At 36.9% G+C, this 16,608-nt stretch overlaps 1 protein-coding gene across 3 annotated transcripts in view; it reads left to right on the top strand.

Annotated features, from left to right (window-relative positions):
- The first annotated feature begins 321 nt into the window (after positions 1-321).
- Positions 322-16,608, top strand: part of LOC148123934 (A-kinase anchor protein 9-like) — a 58,715-nt gene continuing 42,428 nt past the window's right edge. For all 3 annotated transcript variants that reach the window (XR_015740209.1, XR_015740208.1, XM_087916947.1), the window contains exons 1-2: positions 322-574; positions 14,947-15,201. Coding sequence is in view for 1 of the 3 variants with exons in the window: in XM_087916947.1 (XP_087773073.1) it covers positions 527-574; positions 14,947-15,201 (303 nt within the window). In the remaining 2 variants the exon portion in view is untranslated. The remainder of the gene's footprint in view (positions 575-14,946; positions 15,202-16,608) is intronic.

Raw genomic sequence — 16,608 nt, 5'->3', positions numbered from 1 at the left:
AAAGAAGCTTCTTCGATGAGAAGCGAAACGTCTTCAAAAAAAAATCCAAGAAAGTCCGTTGCCTCCTGAAAAAAGCACCTTTGAGGATACCCACAGGGTTGTTGTTGAGAAAAGTAGGCGGCTGGAGCTCGCTGCTTTCAGGCCCCAAAGTAAAAACAAAATAAAAACAGAATGGAAAGACAGTACAAAAAGAAAGAAAGAAAGAAGGAAACGAGCTCGCTCGCCCCAACAACCGTCCTTTCCCTCCGTTGCCGCCTTGCGGGGCCTCTCTATAAAAGCCTCGAGGTTGGTTCTTAGAGCGGCGGCGCGGACGTCACTTTTCCCGGCCGCGTGTTTACGTGGAGCTGAAGATGGCGGCGCCGGTGGGTCCGCCGAGGCGCCGTCAGACGCCGTAGAGTAGACCGGGCAGAGCGCTGGTTGCTGACGCCTAGCGAACGAGAGACACATCAAGGAAGCTCGAGGGCAGGTTCCCCTTTCTGGGTTTAGTTGGCTGCACCGTAACTGTCTTGTTTCCCGGGCAGGAGCCATGGACGAGCAGGAGAGGCAGAAGAAGCTGGAGGCCGGCAAAGCCAAGGTAAGGCGAGAAGGGAGCGCCGGGTGGGAGGGCTACCGGGTGGCAGGCCTGGACGCGATCGCGGGTGGGTGGGCGGGCGAGGTAGGAGAAATCGGTAGTGGCGCGGACAGCTTGGGCTTCACGAGGGTAAGGAACATAAAGCTTGCCCGTCCCGCCCCCTTTTCCGTAAGTAAAATATATCTATCTATCTATATAGCTTGCCTGTCCGTCCCCTTCCCGGTGTCAGTAGCGGCGACGGAGTCAATAAAGCTCAATCGCAGATAGCTAAGGGAGCGAGGCGTTCCCTGGCGACTTTTCCGTGTTGCGCTTTCCTTTGTGTACGATGCTTTCTTTGTGTGTGCTGTATGTGTGGGGTGGGTGCAGGGAGTTTGTCGTGGAAATGTCATCGCATTTGGGGGGGTGGTGGTCCTCTCCGTGCAAATTGTAGGCTCCAAAGCAAGGCGCTTCCTTCCCTGCTCGAGATACGTATCAACGCCATTGGCTCGGGAACAGCTGTTGCTTTTGGCAAGAGGTTGTACATGCCTTGGAAATGCCACAGGTCCCAACTGGTGTCTCTATTTTAGAAGAGCAAGGAAAGGATCACATATGGCTGGAGGGAATGGCAGTTTATTTTATCTTGCTCTATAAATAGTGGCCTTAAAAACCAAGGCAAGACAGTACTGCCCTAAGTCAGATTTGTAATCTAAATGCACTGTACAGGAGACAAGAGGAATAAGGTCACTGTAAAATTGATAATTAAACCTGTATAGACCACTGCAACCTCTGTTTGATGGATTGTAAGCTATGTGCATAGTAGAGGTTTATAATGTCTAATTATTTAACTTCTATAAGGGGATTAAATAGATGAATGGCTTCTCAGGAGCCTTAGTCCCTTACTGTACTTTTGTGATACCCAAATAGGCCAGTGAGATCATACAAGTAATTTGACCACTACATGGATTGCATTGTTAATTTAAAAATTTAAAATTTGTAATCATTTTGCCTGCACTGCAGTTTATGTTAAAAAGGCACATTCCTGTCCAGCAGGTATTTGTAATTTTTTTTAAAAAAACTTGAAAATATATAACATTTTCAGCGTGCATAATGCTTGACAGGAACTTAATTATGAAATACCTGTAAGTACCTACAGTGATATTTTCAGCCTCCCTGTGTATTAGATTTAAACACTGCATTGCTAGATTCAGATGAGTTCTTTAATTTATGAAGTAATTTTAATTTGAATCTTTTTATTCAATCCATAAATGTATAACTGGAATTTAAAAAGGGATTGCTTAATTTAATCCCAGAATCTGTCACTGAGTGAAAAGGCTGTTAAGCGAGCTCCCATAAATGTCTGCGTGGACTGCTATAATCAGTGACAGCAATCATGACACTCTGAATTGCTGTCATTAAGTGATTGTGTGGGTCATGAAGTGAACAGAGTCCCAGTTAAGGAGCATAGGATGCTTGGAGATGGTGAGACTCAAGAACAAGGGCCTTCAAACTTGGCAAGTTTAAGACTTGTTGACTTGAACTCCCAGAATTCCTGAGCTAACATGACTGGAGGAGGAATTCTGGGAGTTGAAGGCCACAAGTCTTAAAAGCTGTCAAGTTTGAAGACCCTTGCTCTAGAAGCTCCAGTGAGGAGCTGAAACCCCCCCTTCTCAGCCCTGAAAGAAGTGAAACTTGTATGTGGCCTTCTATCGGCCTCCCGGGACTTTTCCCACTTGCTTAAGGCATGCCACATTTTTATTGTGCTGCCTCTGCACTCAGGAGCTAAAAGTCCCGCTTGGATTTTGGCTCCCTCTTGTCTCTAAAGGCTGGCTGAAATAGCTGCCAGCTGAAGAGAAGCCTTCAGTAGGGCAGGAGTCGAGCTCAAATAATCAGAACAGTTGCAGAAATTGAATATGTCTAGTTTAATGAAGGACTGGAGTGGGTGACATGATAGCAGGGTTTGAATATATAGGGGAGCAATGAAGAAGAGGAGGTTAACCTATTCTCCAAAGCACTTGAAGTTAAGACAAGAAGCAATAGATGGAAACTATTCAAGAGAACCAACCTAGAACTAAGGAGAAATTTCCTGACAGCAAAAGCAATTAACCAATGGAACAACTTGCCTTCAGAAGTTGTGAGTATTTCATCACTACAGATTTTAAGAAGATATTGAGTAGCCATTTGTCTGAAATTGTATGAGGTTTCTGCTTGAGCAGGAGGTTGGGCTAGAAGACATTCAAGGACACTTGTAGCTGTCAGTGTGTTAAACTCTTCTCTGTGCAGGAGGAGACTCCTTCCATAGGGTGTAGAAACAGAGCTCAAATCATCAGGATCCGAGGTCTATTTTTCCATCTCGCCAAATTTCATCTCTCTTCCACACATGGAAGGGAACTCTTTTAGCAGGGTGGAGAATTGGAATTCAAAGCCTTAAGGATTTGAGCTCTATTTCTCACACAAAGAAGGGGGCTTCTTCCACTGGATGCAGAAAAAAGTGTTTACATTGTCAGGATCTGAGGTTTGTTTCTTCAACCTGACTGGAGGAGTTCAGCTCTTCCATGCATGGAAGAGAGCTCCTTCAGTGGGATGAGGGAATCGGTTCCATTTTTTCCAACCCAGAGTTCAGCTCTTAACAGGCAGCTTCCAAACATGAGAGAGACGCTCAGCAGGTGGCAGCAATTTGCAACTTTTTTTCCCAGCTTCCCAATGGACTTTCTGGGGAAGCCAATAGAGGAAATTGCAAATGGCAATCATATGATCATGGCATGCTTGGCAATCAATCTTAAGTGTGAAAATGCCAAGCACCAAACTTAAAATTATATAACGGGGAAGATGCATTGCTTTATGATGGCTTGGCCATAAAGCATCTTTTCCGTGGCCTTGACAACTTTGAATAAACGTATTCAACATAAATTGAGCACTACCTATAGATCTGATTACTGCTAAAAATGGAGACTGCTGGGGAGAAGCAGGTCTGTAGCCTAATTGGGGAACATGCAAAACAATCCTGGAAGAATGCAATGGAAAACTTCTTTCATATTGTTGGTAAGAATATAATATGGTGTCTGTGAAGATTATCAGTCATCCAAGTGATGGTTGTCCCAAAAGTGCTTTTTCAGACGGTAATTGGACTTCGTGTTTTCCTGAAGATGTTTCGCTTCTCATCCAAGAAGTTTCTTCAGTTCTTCAGACCTAAAGAAGCTTCTTGGTTGAGAAGCAAATCTTCAAGAGAAATCAAAGAAAGTCCAGTTGCCTCTTGAAATATGGATATGTCTCTGAAGTTAACAGAGAAGTTGTTTCTTTTAATTTGTGTACTTTGAAATCTTAGGAATATGCTTATTGATCTTTTTGCCATATTTACTGAAAATATTCAAAGCAAAACTTTGAAAGTATATTATCAATACACTAACATTATTAAAAGCAATATTTAAAAATCCTAAAAGATCTTAAAGTCATGTCTAAAAATTTCATGACGTGTTTTCTAGAGCAAATTGTATTACATAATTTTATATATTCCACAGTTGCCAAAATTCTGGTGAAATGGTGTAGGAATATTTTTACAGTATGAATATATAAATAAACCAGAATGAAATGAAGGTTAAAAATCCATTTTTTCTTTATATAGGCTGATTAATTCTAGACTGTTTTAATTTTAAATGTCTAAAGGTAATTTTGAGAACGTCAGTTTGATATAATAGTTAAAGCATCAGGTTAGAGATTGGGAGACCATGAATTCTAGTCCCACCTGCACAAAGCCAGCTGTTCTATTGTTTTAGGAAGGAGGCAGAGGCAAATCACTTCAGAAAATCTTGCCAAGAAACCTACAGAGACTTGTCACTAGGAATCAAAACTGCCTTAAAGGCACAGAAACAGAAAATGTATTTATCCAACTGCAAATTAACTTTTGTGAATCCTCTTGCTATTTAAAAAGGTAAATTATTATCAACAAATAATTCAAATTCCCGACCTTACCTAATCTTTGTTTATTTTTCATCAAATTTCTGTTTTTAACTAGTTTTACATTCATTTATGCTATCTTTATACAGAGGACCATAATGACATTTTTCTAGTTATCTGGCACTGATATAGTCTTCAACACCTATGTTGAACAAATTGCACAATTATTCCATAAGCAACTCACATTCATAATTTAACATTTTTCCATATTGTCTACTCCACACAATTTTTCAAAGGTCTTAACCAAGCAAAATAAAATAACCACAACACTCCATTTTGTGCAGTTTTGTGTCCATTTCTTTCATCCTTTTCAATAAAGCAAATAAAGAATGAACACATGGATGAATTTGGTACCAGACACTGCACTAAAAGGGAGCCTCTTACTATGCTAGTTAATTTCTAGAATTCAGCTGATTTTTCTACACATAGGTATTCAATTTGCTTTCCATCAGTGTGCTATATAATTCAGCTATTACAGTCTGATTAAGTTTTTCTTTCTCAAGTCATTTGCTTAATTTGTTTTTGCTGAAGAAACATATAAAGATATAGTCAAATTCAAGTTTTCTATTGTAAGATTGATTCCTTTGTTTCTGAAGTAATCATTCATATATAGGTGTGTCTCCCTTTCTGTATTTGTTTTAAAATATCCAGCTGCTTATGGAAGACCCTCTTAATATCAGTTATCTCTATTATCCAGTCTTTATCATTGTGTAGAAGTCAGAAAATCCTAAAAATGAATAAATTGTACTGATTTTGTTAGGGTTTAATATTATGCACATGCTGCATGGGGTGTGTACATCTTCTTGTAAAACATGATGATAGTGAATAATCTTGTTTGTAGAACAAAGAAAGCACTTGTACATCTCTGAATAATATAAGAAATAATTATATCCAGTAAATCTGTATATATCTGATGTCATAGCCTTTGCTTTATTGTTGAAGTATTCTATATTTCTTAGGTGTATATGTAGGGTTTTTAAAAAATTCTGTAGTTATATAAAATATTTAGAAAATATGTTTCTGATGGATTAAAAAAAAGAGATTCTGTTCATTCTTGTTGTTAAATGTATTATAAATTTGATAATCACTGTTGCCAGAATAACTGACAGTGCAATCATATATTATTTTAATTACAAATAAATCAATATTGTTTAGCAGAGTTAATTTTTAAGATAGTATGCATAAGTTTATATTACTATTGAAAAACACTTATATCCTTTTGGAGTTTTTTTTTCTTATATAGTTTCACAGCACAATTTTAATTTTGAATTATAAAAATTGTGCCTCTTCCGATTCTTATTAATAGGCTAAAGGAAGATTATGTGGTTTACCCAAATTAATGAAAAGCAATATATCTTTAATATAAGAATTAAGAAGAATCAAGCTATTCAAAATGTTTTTTTTTAAATGCCCATAGATTGAGGGAGACTAATGATATTTTGTCCGTTTATAGGTTAATCCCACATTAAGACTTAGTGTGCTGATTTCAATGGGGACAAAAATATAGATACTTTATATGCACATTATTTGAAATGGTAAATTTTATTTCATTTATATATCATCATTATTTTTATAAATTACTTGGGCAATGAAAAATATCTAATGCCTCCTCTTATTTTCCCCACAACAGTAATCCTGTGAGATGGGTTGGGCTAAGAAAGAGGGATCAGCCCGAAGTCATCCAGCTGGCTTTCATGTGTAAGGCAGGACTAGAACTCACAGCCGGGCTGACTTGCATTGTGGGGGGAAAAAGTCAGAAGCAGTCCCAGAGCTGCAGTGAGGCAAAAAAAAAAATATTGTGCCATGTTCCCAGACCTGGCTGAGGGCTGAGCTTCGGCTGTGGGGGGAAAAAACAGGCAAAAGCAGCTCCTGTGCTGCAGCACAAAGGTGCAAAATCCATTTTGTCAATGGTGAGAACAAGAAGACACCAAAGGTCAGCTATGGTGACAAAGTGAATAGCAAAGGTTTTGAGGTGCAGGATGGGGGGGGGGGGGCTACTATAGCTGAATTGCATTGAGATGGCTACAGCTTCCTAGGATATGACTAGCACCTCCAGAACCACGCAGCTGACCCACAATTCTTGGATAGCAAAGGAAACTGGGACTGTGGGGCAGTCACGTGATGCCTCGCTTTATGACCATCTCACTTTTTTTCCAGGTTATGCCTACTAGATTCTAAGTATATTTCTTGGAATATCTTAAATTTTTATTGTAATGGCATATACTTTAGAAGAATAAAGTTCTTTGCAATGTATGTTTTGAGTAACTATGTAATTTATCCATTGATTGATGTTCACTACTTGAGAGTACAATTAGTTCTCGAGATACAACTGTAACAAAGACTCCTAGCTGCTAGGTAACTGGTTGTAAATTGAGGGCTACCTGTTTGGAAGCTATTATTTTTGCATGCTATGGCATTTTTATTTGACTTCCTGAAGAAAACACAAAATGGCAGAGTTTGGGTTTCTGAATAAACCTAAAAGCATTTAATAATTTTAATATGTTTAGTTATTGGATGTTAACAATACAGTAAATGTTTCGTGATCCTTGCAGATATGGAGCTGTAGAAATGTGATCAATAAAAGGGACATGAGGTTTATAACTTAATAACTTTATATGCTTTATAATCTCTATAATTTTTCTCTGGAAGTTGGTCCATAAACTTGCATGAACATATTTCTTCATTTCAGGGACGTAGGATTTCATTGAAATAAATCTTTTATCTATGAATAAAGCAACAAGCTAAAGATAATTCTCAATTGAAATAGAGCCTGCACAATGCACATTGCAGTCATAAGACATGACAGTTACTAAGTGAAGTGCTTTTATGACTGCCTCGTCATCTCAGTCAGTGACCCCAATCCCTGCAGTCCCCATTGTCATAAAGTAGGGAAACTTCAGGAAGTGTACTTGAGAGGGAGAGCAGTTTGATCTGTTCCTTGACCCGCCAGAGACCATGTGGCATTGTCCTGGAAACAAGCGCCATTTTGAGGGGGCCTTAATTCATTCTGACTGCTCCCAAATGGCATCATAGAAAGCCATGCAGCTGCTTCCTGAAGATCTATCAAAAAAGGTAAGATGATGGTGGGCGGGAGGAGGGCATGGGACTACCGGATAGAAAACACACCCAGTAAGGTGGGGGGAAAGGCCCAAGTCCTGCAGAGACTGAGCAGAACAAGATGCTGGGGAGATGGGGAGGGGGGATGCTTCCATGTCCCTGTCATTGGTCATAATGGAAGGCGCATTGTTCAGCAACTGAATGATGCTAACGATGGAAGCGCTGCAATTTCAGCAAGGGTTGTAAGTCAGTCACTGAATAAACACTTAAGGCGAAAACAACCTATATATCATCCCATTCTTCTATTTTTGTGAAGTTTTGCTAGTGATTGCTGCAAACATGAAAAATAAATATATTGTATAATATTTATATAGAGTAAAAAGAAAACAGAGCAAGGGATAGCTAAGATTCAAATAGGCAGAAATACGTGTATGTTTCATTTTGATTTTAGTGGAAATCGTTTTGGAACTAAGTTAAGGGTTGACAAAGAGCCTCCAGGAGAATAAATGGATAATAAAGAAAAATGAGCATAGACTGGAATATGTTTTTAAAATATGTATGAGAATTACAGTGATATGCTGAGGAGTGGCATTGAAATAAACTTATAATTGTACTTGCAAAATTGATTTTAGTCCCATGATGTAGACCAGACCAAGAAAAAGAAATCTGTGGAAATCTAGATTCCATGGAATCTAAAACTATTAAGATGGAAATTGTAAAAGAATCTTGCAATTCTAATTATATTTTACTTTCTTTTTTATACATGTATGACGTAGGGGGCTGTGAGACTTCCATGTATATCTTATTTTGTTACTGCCTTTACTCTCTACTCTTAGCTGAATATTTTGATGAGAATATAACTTTATTGTGAATTGAGAAGGATTATATTTTATGAATTAAGTAATTGTTTGTGTAGAAATATTCAGTTTGAATAAAATTATGAATTGTTATAAAATTAAGGGATCTTTTTTATGTTAGGCATCCACAGTATTGTAGTGTAGTACCTAAGACATTGAACTGGCATTAGGGAGACACTCATGATCCAACCCATTCTTAGTTCAGCCTTGTGACGAAATAAATAAATAAAACTCTCAACTCTCTCTCTCTCAACTCATCTTCCCATACAGAAGATAGATACAGAGAAGGCCAGATACCCCGTATTGTACCTTAGAATAAAAGGTGATATACTGTATATAGATACTAATAGTCTCAGTGCAGTTAACGAATCCCATGAAATGGTCATATTATTTAAATTTGCATTATTTCAAGCAGTATTTCTATGAAAAAGAGGATAATTGTTTTTAGCTTGATAAACCTAAATTTTTATATATTTAAGAAATACTATATAAAAGTAAAGGAATACAAAGCCAGATACAAAGCATACCTGCTGTCTCACTATTCTGCTGTAGTTCTTCAAATCAACCTCTTGTTTTCTGAACTTTCATTGAATGGACTCTTCTTTTTCTTCATTTTGCCCAAAGGACAATCAGTATCTAAAACCGAAATGGCAAGTGTGTGCCAGTCTCAACCATACTGTGTTAGTCTTACACTAACTGAATTTTGGCTTGCATTGAATGTGAGCTTGAATCTATTAATAATTTGCACTATAAATCACAATTTTGCATTATTCAAATTTCAACTAATCATACCCTATGTGTAAATACTATTCAGGTTATACAATGCAATTTTAGGACTCATTTTTAAAATGATTAAATAATGGCAACTTTCCCATCCTTCCTATTGCTCCCCACTGCCCTTTGGTGATGAATTTTCCTACTGCTAACTCTGACAGCAGTGGAAATTTGGGCAAATGAAGGAAGGTAATAGAGGTAAGGTAGAGGCATGTGCCAGTGCAGGAATGAGTGTGCTAGATAGGGTTTGTGCTATTTTTATATTGTTCAGATTTATTTTAAGATTGTTATTAAAAACAGGACCAAATGTGTCTTTATAAACCTGTCTATTGATTTCTTTCTCATGATCTAATTGGATTTTCAGCTTAATTGTGAGAATTGGTATATAGAATATTCCAGAACAGAAAAATGCTAGGGAGGATGAGAGATTATGACTAAGGAAAAATGTGGGAAACAGAGGAATATTTATTCAGTGTATAACATTTTCTGGCAATTATCCACTGGTTGAATTAAAAGCCAATTCATATATGAACATAATATTGCTATTTGCACAAAGGTATGACGACATGGTGCAATAAAGAGAGTATTTATGTGAGTTCTTTTGAGAAATAAGGTTGTGTTGCTGAGGGAAGATAACAAATAAGAGCACATTGTTCAGGCAGACTCAAAAGGGCTTAATATCCATCAGATGAATAATTAACTCAACGTGTCAACTGAAACAGCACCTGTTCCTTTCAATAGAAATAAAGTGAAATCATTGGAGGGATGAATCAGGACAATCACCCATTCTTTATGTGATAGGTTTTAAATGAAACTTGAAATAAAATCCTAGCACTTTCATTGACGCTTATAGTGTTTTTTCTAGTTTGTCATGCAGTCTGAATTGCTGTTGTGTGTAAAAATAAGGTCTTGGCTGCACATACCTAATTATGCTGTTATCAAAAAAAGTATTTTGGGGGATTTCCGGTTTGCAGCGCTTCGGGGCAGGCAGGAATCCGCGACTCTCTGCGGTTTCTGCCTGCGCTCGCTGCCCGAGTGCCCCAAGCCACCCGGCTTCGGGATTAGCCACCTCCGTCGAAGGTGGCGAAGACAGCGGGGGACCTGGCAAGGTCGAGAGATATTGCACCTCTCTTCCCTAGCCGGCTAAACCCCCTTTTCCGAAGGCAGCTGAGCGGCAGTCAGAAACGGCCGCCACATAGAAGTGCTCAACCGGACAAAGAAAGTGCAGGAGGAGCTGAGAAGAAGTGAAAGTGTTTTTTTGCTGACTGGAACAAAGTAACAACGAAAGTACCCTGGAACTCAAAATTTGCCAAAGATACATCGTTTCCAGAGACCTACAAGCGGCAAATGGAAATTAAAAGGAAAAGTTTTTCTTTCTTTTCACTCTCCTTCCTAACGTGACAGCTAATAGAACTGTTAGAGAAATCGGAAAACCCGCTTTGCAGGTAATTAAGGATTTCTTAACTTTTTTCTTTAAAAAAAAAAATCTTTTGTGCTGTAAGTGGGAAGGGAGAGGAAAAAAAAATTGGAGCAGAATTTTAAAATATAGAGGAGATTGCCTAGAACTTTAAAGAGCTATTAAATATTAACAAGACTTCTAAAAGATATATTTTAATTGGAACTTTGTGACTAAACAGTAACCCCAGAAAGAGAAATGGAAGAAAGAAGAAAGTACTAAAAGAAAAAGCTTACTTGGATTGTTTGGTAACTTTGGAACTTTTGGGAATTATTTCTGATTAAAAGCACTTGGGTGGTTGTTTTGTTAAAACTTTTTCTCTCTATAATGGCATCACTTGTGGATGAACTGAAAATTGAGTATCAAAAATACAAAAAGAAGAACAAGAAGGGAAAGATTCTTTTGGCACTCTTTTCCAATTTTTAGAAATGGCGGTTTGTACTTATGAAAAACTGACTGCGCAGCAGGATGATCGGTATGAAGAAGAAGCCATCTTTGAGGAACAAGTGACTCTATTTGGGGAAGCAAAGGAGAAAGAGGAAAAGAAAAAGGGGACTTTAAGATCTGGAAAAACAACCAAGAAAGAGAAAAATAAGGTGAAAAGTGGATACAATGTTAGAAAACAACAGAAAGGGGGAAAGCGGAAGAAGAAAAGGGAGGTGGAGAGACGAGGGGGTAAGGGGGCAAGGAGAAGAATAAGCAAGGGAGAAAGGGAGGGATGAGAAGCCTCAATGGTGGGGAGCAAGATGTAAAGAAACAAAATTCATTTAGAGACAATGTGTAGATTTGATTGAGAGAGGGATTCTGCAAAGGTACATAAGATTGTATTTTTATATTTGTATTTAGAAATAATGTTAGAAAATTGGCAACAACATGTAACTAAAATGGGATAGAACATTTAGTGTAATTTAGTGAAATCTTTGTGAAGAAAAAGAAGGCAATGAAATAAATGAGAGAATTGAAGTAGGAGAAATGGGAACATTTTAATGATATGTGATGTGGGAAATAACTAAAGATAAGTGTTCCATAAAACTGTAGTCTTACACTAACTGAATTTTGGCTTGCATTGAATGTGAGCTTGAATCTATTAATAATTTGCACTATAAATCACAATTTTGCATTATTCAAATTTCAACTAATCATACCCTATGTGTAAATACTATTCAGGCTATACAATGCAATTTTAGGACTCATTTTTAAAATGATTAAATAATGGCAACTTTCCCATCCTTCCTATTGCTCCCACTGCCCTTGGTGATGAATTTTCCTACTGCTAACTCTGACGTCAGTGGAAATTTGGGCAAATGAAGGAAGGTAATAGAGGTAAGGTAGAGGCACGTGCCAGTGCAGGAATGAGTGTGCTAGATAGGGTTTGTGCTATTTTTATATTGTTCAGATTTATTTTAAGATTGTTATTAAAAACAGGACCAAATGTGTCTTTATAAACCTGTCTATTGATTTCTTTCTCATGATCTAATTGGATTTTCAGCTTAATTGTGATAATTGGTATATAGAATATTCCAGAACAGAAAAATGCTAGGGAGGATGAGAGATTATGACTAAGGAAAAATGTGGGAAACAAAGGAATATTTATTCAGTCTATAACATTTTCTGGCAATTATCCACTGGTTGAAATAAAAGCCAATTCATATATGAACATAATATTGCTATTTGCACAAAGGTATGACGACATGGTGCAATAAAGAGAGTATTTATGTGAGTTCTTTTGAGAAATAAGGTTGTGTTGCTGAGGGAAGATAACAAATAAGAGCACATTGTTCAGGCAGACTCAAAAGGGCTTAATATCCATCAGATGAATAATTAACTCAACGTGTCAACTGAAACAGCACCTGTTCCTTTCAATAGAAATAAAGTGAAATCATTGCAGGGATGAATCAGGACAATCACCCATTCTTTATGTGATGGGTTATAAATGAAACTTGAAATAAAATCCTAGCACTTTCATTGGTGTTCGTAGTGTTTTTTGTGGCTTGTCATGCAGTCTGAATTGCTGTTGTGTGTGAAAATAAGGTCTTGGCTGCACATACCTAATTATGCTGTTATCAAAAAAAGTATTTTGGAAGAAGATAGTGGCAGTTACTTCTATAATACTGTCAGAGTACCTTTATGTGTGCAGTAACCACGAGCCAAGCTTTACTTGGTGATGGTCTTACTTGGCATCCTGGAGCTGTTTAAAACAGATTCCCCCCTGCACTGAATATCTTATCAGTAATTTCAGATTGCTAGTACAGATAGCTGTTGACTTATGACCACAGCAGGGACCAGAATTTCTGTTGCTATGCAAGGTAACTTTTAAATCATTTATGGCCAATTTTACAACCTTTTTTTGCTACAGTTATTAAGCAGACTACTGCAGTTGTTAAGCGATTCACAGAGTCATTAAGCAAATCTGGTTATTCCCCATTGCTTTGCTTGTTAAAAGCCAGCTAGGGAGATTGCAAACGATAATTATATGCCTTGGAACACTGCAACCATTGTAAATGCATGCTGGTTACCTTAATTTTCATCACTTAATCATGAGGATGCTGCAGTGGTCATAAGTGTGAAAAATGGTCATAGGTCACTTTTTTCAGTGCCATTTTCATTTTGGGTAGTCATTAAATGAATGGTTTAGTTAAGGATTACCTGTAATGGTCACATTTTTCCATTCCTTTGTTATTGACATTTTACATGGTTAAAATAATTCAATATTTAATTAAAATTTAATTGAGTTATGGTAGATATTTTAAATATTTGGAACCAAGTCTTCATTTAAAACTTAAATTCATTTCATTTAAAAACCAGATTGTTAGATCTTGAGAATCAGTCACATAAAAACTAGGGGTGATATTATAGCAGTGTTCCAATATCTCAGGGGCTACCACAAAGAAGAGGGAGTTGACAAGCATCTATATATTGATTGTAGTTAATAAATATATCAGATATAACAAAAATGTATTTGTAATTGTAATCAATAAGATTAAGGTGAGCAGATTTACAGGCTTTTTGCTAATGCTGATATTAAATGTCTATGATAGTAATAGTTTCAGAGAATAGAAAGTGTCTTGCTCTGAAAGTAAGTCTCTTGTGTTTACTATTGTTTATTCTGAACTTGATGGAGATAGCTGAATGGAGTAACTGGAAAGAAAGCTAAGGAAATTTCTCTTGTCTTTCTTCTTCTCTCCCTTCCCCCATGAAATACTTAGGCTTTCCTAAGTGTTAAATAAGTGTTAAATAAGTTTGCTATTTTAAAATTAGAAAATGCCAAGCCATCCAAGGTCACCTTATAGATGAGATGAATGACATAAAAACGTAATAAACAAATTAGTTAACTGGGTAATCCAATAGGCAAAGAAGACTAATAGGAAGCAAGGGCTAAATATATAGGTGAATATTTTTGTTCTACAAATCTCAAGCCTCTCCTGTGAGTGGGAAAGGAGCCAAATGTTGGATTATCAAACACCAGGCAAGGAGACTGCAACAATTATTTTATTCCAGAGGCATGCAATATATTGTGCCTGATTTGCAAATACTTTATTTTTTTCTGTTTTCTGCAAATAACTTCCTTTCTGGACTGTTTTTTGTTTATTCAAATGGCAGGATACATTTGTATTTCTTAACTCATAAATAGTATGGATGTTTGCTTCTCTCTCTCTCTCTCTGACCCCCCCACCATGACATGTTTCAAAAATGTTGACATTCATAAGAACGAAGTCAAATTACATTTTTTAAAGTTTAAGATTTCAGATTCATTAAGGGCTTTTGTGTCATATATTTGTTTATGGTTGCAAGGGAAATAAAAACTTGATGACAATACAGAGTTATCTGTTTTTAAGTTTGAATTTATTTTGAATTACTTCTGAGTAATTACTGATTACTTTGAAGATTTCAAGATATATATTAAATATACTACATTCTGATTCTCTTATTGTACCTACAACTTCTCTTGATATTATTTTCATACTTTGTATGTAAGAACCAAACAAACCAAGCATTGACCTTTAGTCTGAGTTAACCTACTGTTAGATTGCAAGTTTATGTAGAACATCACACATTAAAAAGAAATACTTTCATTTATTGGAAATCTTTCACTCTAACACGGGGGTTGGCAGTTTTCCCAAAGAGCCAGATGAGAAACTGGGGCTCTTGTGGAGGGTCACTACCTTCATTCCACTTCCTTCCCACCGCTGCCATCCTGCCACTGCTGCCTTGGCCAGACAGGGAAAATGAAAGGGTGGGATATGACCCATAGGCTGTAAAATGCCCATGTCTGCTCTAACAAGATTTTCTTTTATGTTCAGCTTGCACAGTTTAGACAACGAAAAGCATACTCTGATGGGCAGCATGCCTTTAAGAAGCAGAAGAAGAAGAAAAAGATATCAAAAGTCAAAGATGAAGAACTGATACAAGAAGGTTTGGATACTAACCAATTGCAAACAGAAGAAGCATCCCTACATAGCTTTCAAAGAGGAGCAGCTTCTACAACTGAATGTGTTACAGTGAGAACTTTGCACAGTGATGAAATGATCAAGCATGATCACACATATACCACTGAAGTAAGTGTTTCAGACTTTGAGATTTAAAAAAAACAGGGTTAAAGTTAGAGCCTGTTTATTGTTAGATGGACTATATTAAATATTATAAATATGCTTTAGCTTTTTTGCTTTGAAAATAAGCGCAAGTAATTTTCCCGTGTAAAAGTAACCACTATTTTTTACATGAGCAACAGTATTAATAACAATACCACTATAAGAGGCTATAGTGCCAGAGTTTGATAGGATTGAGAAAGATAAATAGTAATTAAAAAAAAACTAACTAGCATTTATTGAAATTGTGTTTTAAAATGAGCTCACAAAATAATCTACCCTGATGTTTATTTAAAATGTTATTGGTTATTGACAAATTGTAAATATTGAGTTAATAGTTGATTTTATTGCAATGTAATATAGGTAGCCCTCAGTTAATCCATGATAATTGTAACTGGAATTTCTGTCCTTAAACACTGTGGTTATAAAATGTGATGTCACATGACCACGTCACTTTGCCATTGGCAACCCCAGCAGTCTCCATTACCATGATTAAATGAATCCCACTGGTCAATAGGTGGGGATCCCCCCTACTCCAAGCCATCCTGCTGGGTCTGTTCCAGCATGAGCCTTACTAAAATAACAGACTGCCTCTTCTTGAACTCTCCTCACCTGTCTACCATCTTTGTCCTTTTAAATGCCTGCCTATCCAGCTTCCCAACTATACCTGCCAGCATCACATTGCACACCTGCCAGAACCTTCTTCCATGCTGCCTTCTTTCACACTGGTATAGCTTGTTTCACACCCTGCCCAGGGCTTCTGTTCACATACCAGCCAGGGCTTTCTTTTGTGAAGGAAACTCAATATGTGAAAGTGTTTTTCACATCAAGCTTCTTTCACTAGTGTGCAAAAGAAGAAGCTAATTAAGAACTTTGAAGATCAGTTGTAAATCCCTTTAGCTCCATCCTAATTTCAAGCAGTGATTGAACAAATGGATGTTAAACAAGAACTACCTGTATGTCTGTTGGAAGTTCTGATGGGTCCTGGCAGATCCTATCAGTACATGACACAAAATACAAAAGAAATTATCAGATATTTCTATCTATAAATGTGAAAATATTCTTAACCTTGTTAGTATTTTTCCATTTATAAATAGTAATTTTTAAGAACAATTTCTTTATGAAAAAGAAATTGATGTAAATTGATTTTGATGTAAATTTATCCTTTGTTTATTCTTTTTAAAGGAGTACAAACTTGGAGAAATATAGGTGAAAATTTAAAAGGTTGCCTATCTAATGAAGTTATAAATTCACAAAATATGTACTCCCACAGAATATTAGTAGTATATGATCCTGCAAAAGCTCATTTCCTTCCTTCCTTCCTTCCTTCCTTCCTTCCTTCCTTCCTTCTTTCCTTCCTTCCCTACCTTCCTTCCA

This window comes from Pseudonaja textilis, chromosome Z, assembly GCF_049901715.1.
Source record: "Pseudonaja textilis isolate UNSWEBS1 chromosome Z, rPseTex1.2, whole genome shotgun sequence".
Taxonomy (NCBI): Eukaryota; Metazoa; Chordata; class Lepidosauria; order Squamata; family Elapidae; genus Pseudonaja; species Pseudonaja textilis.
This window is presented reverse-complemented; position numbering and strand designations above follow the sequence as displayed.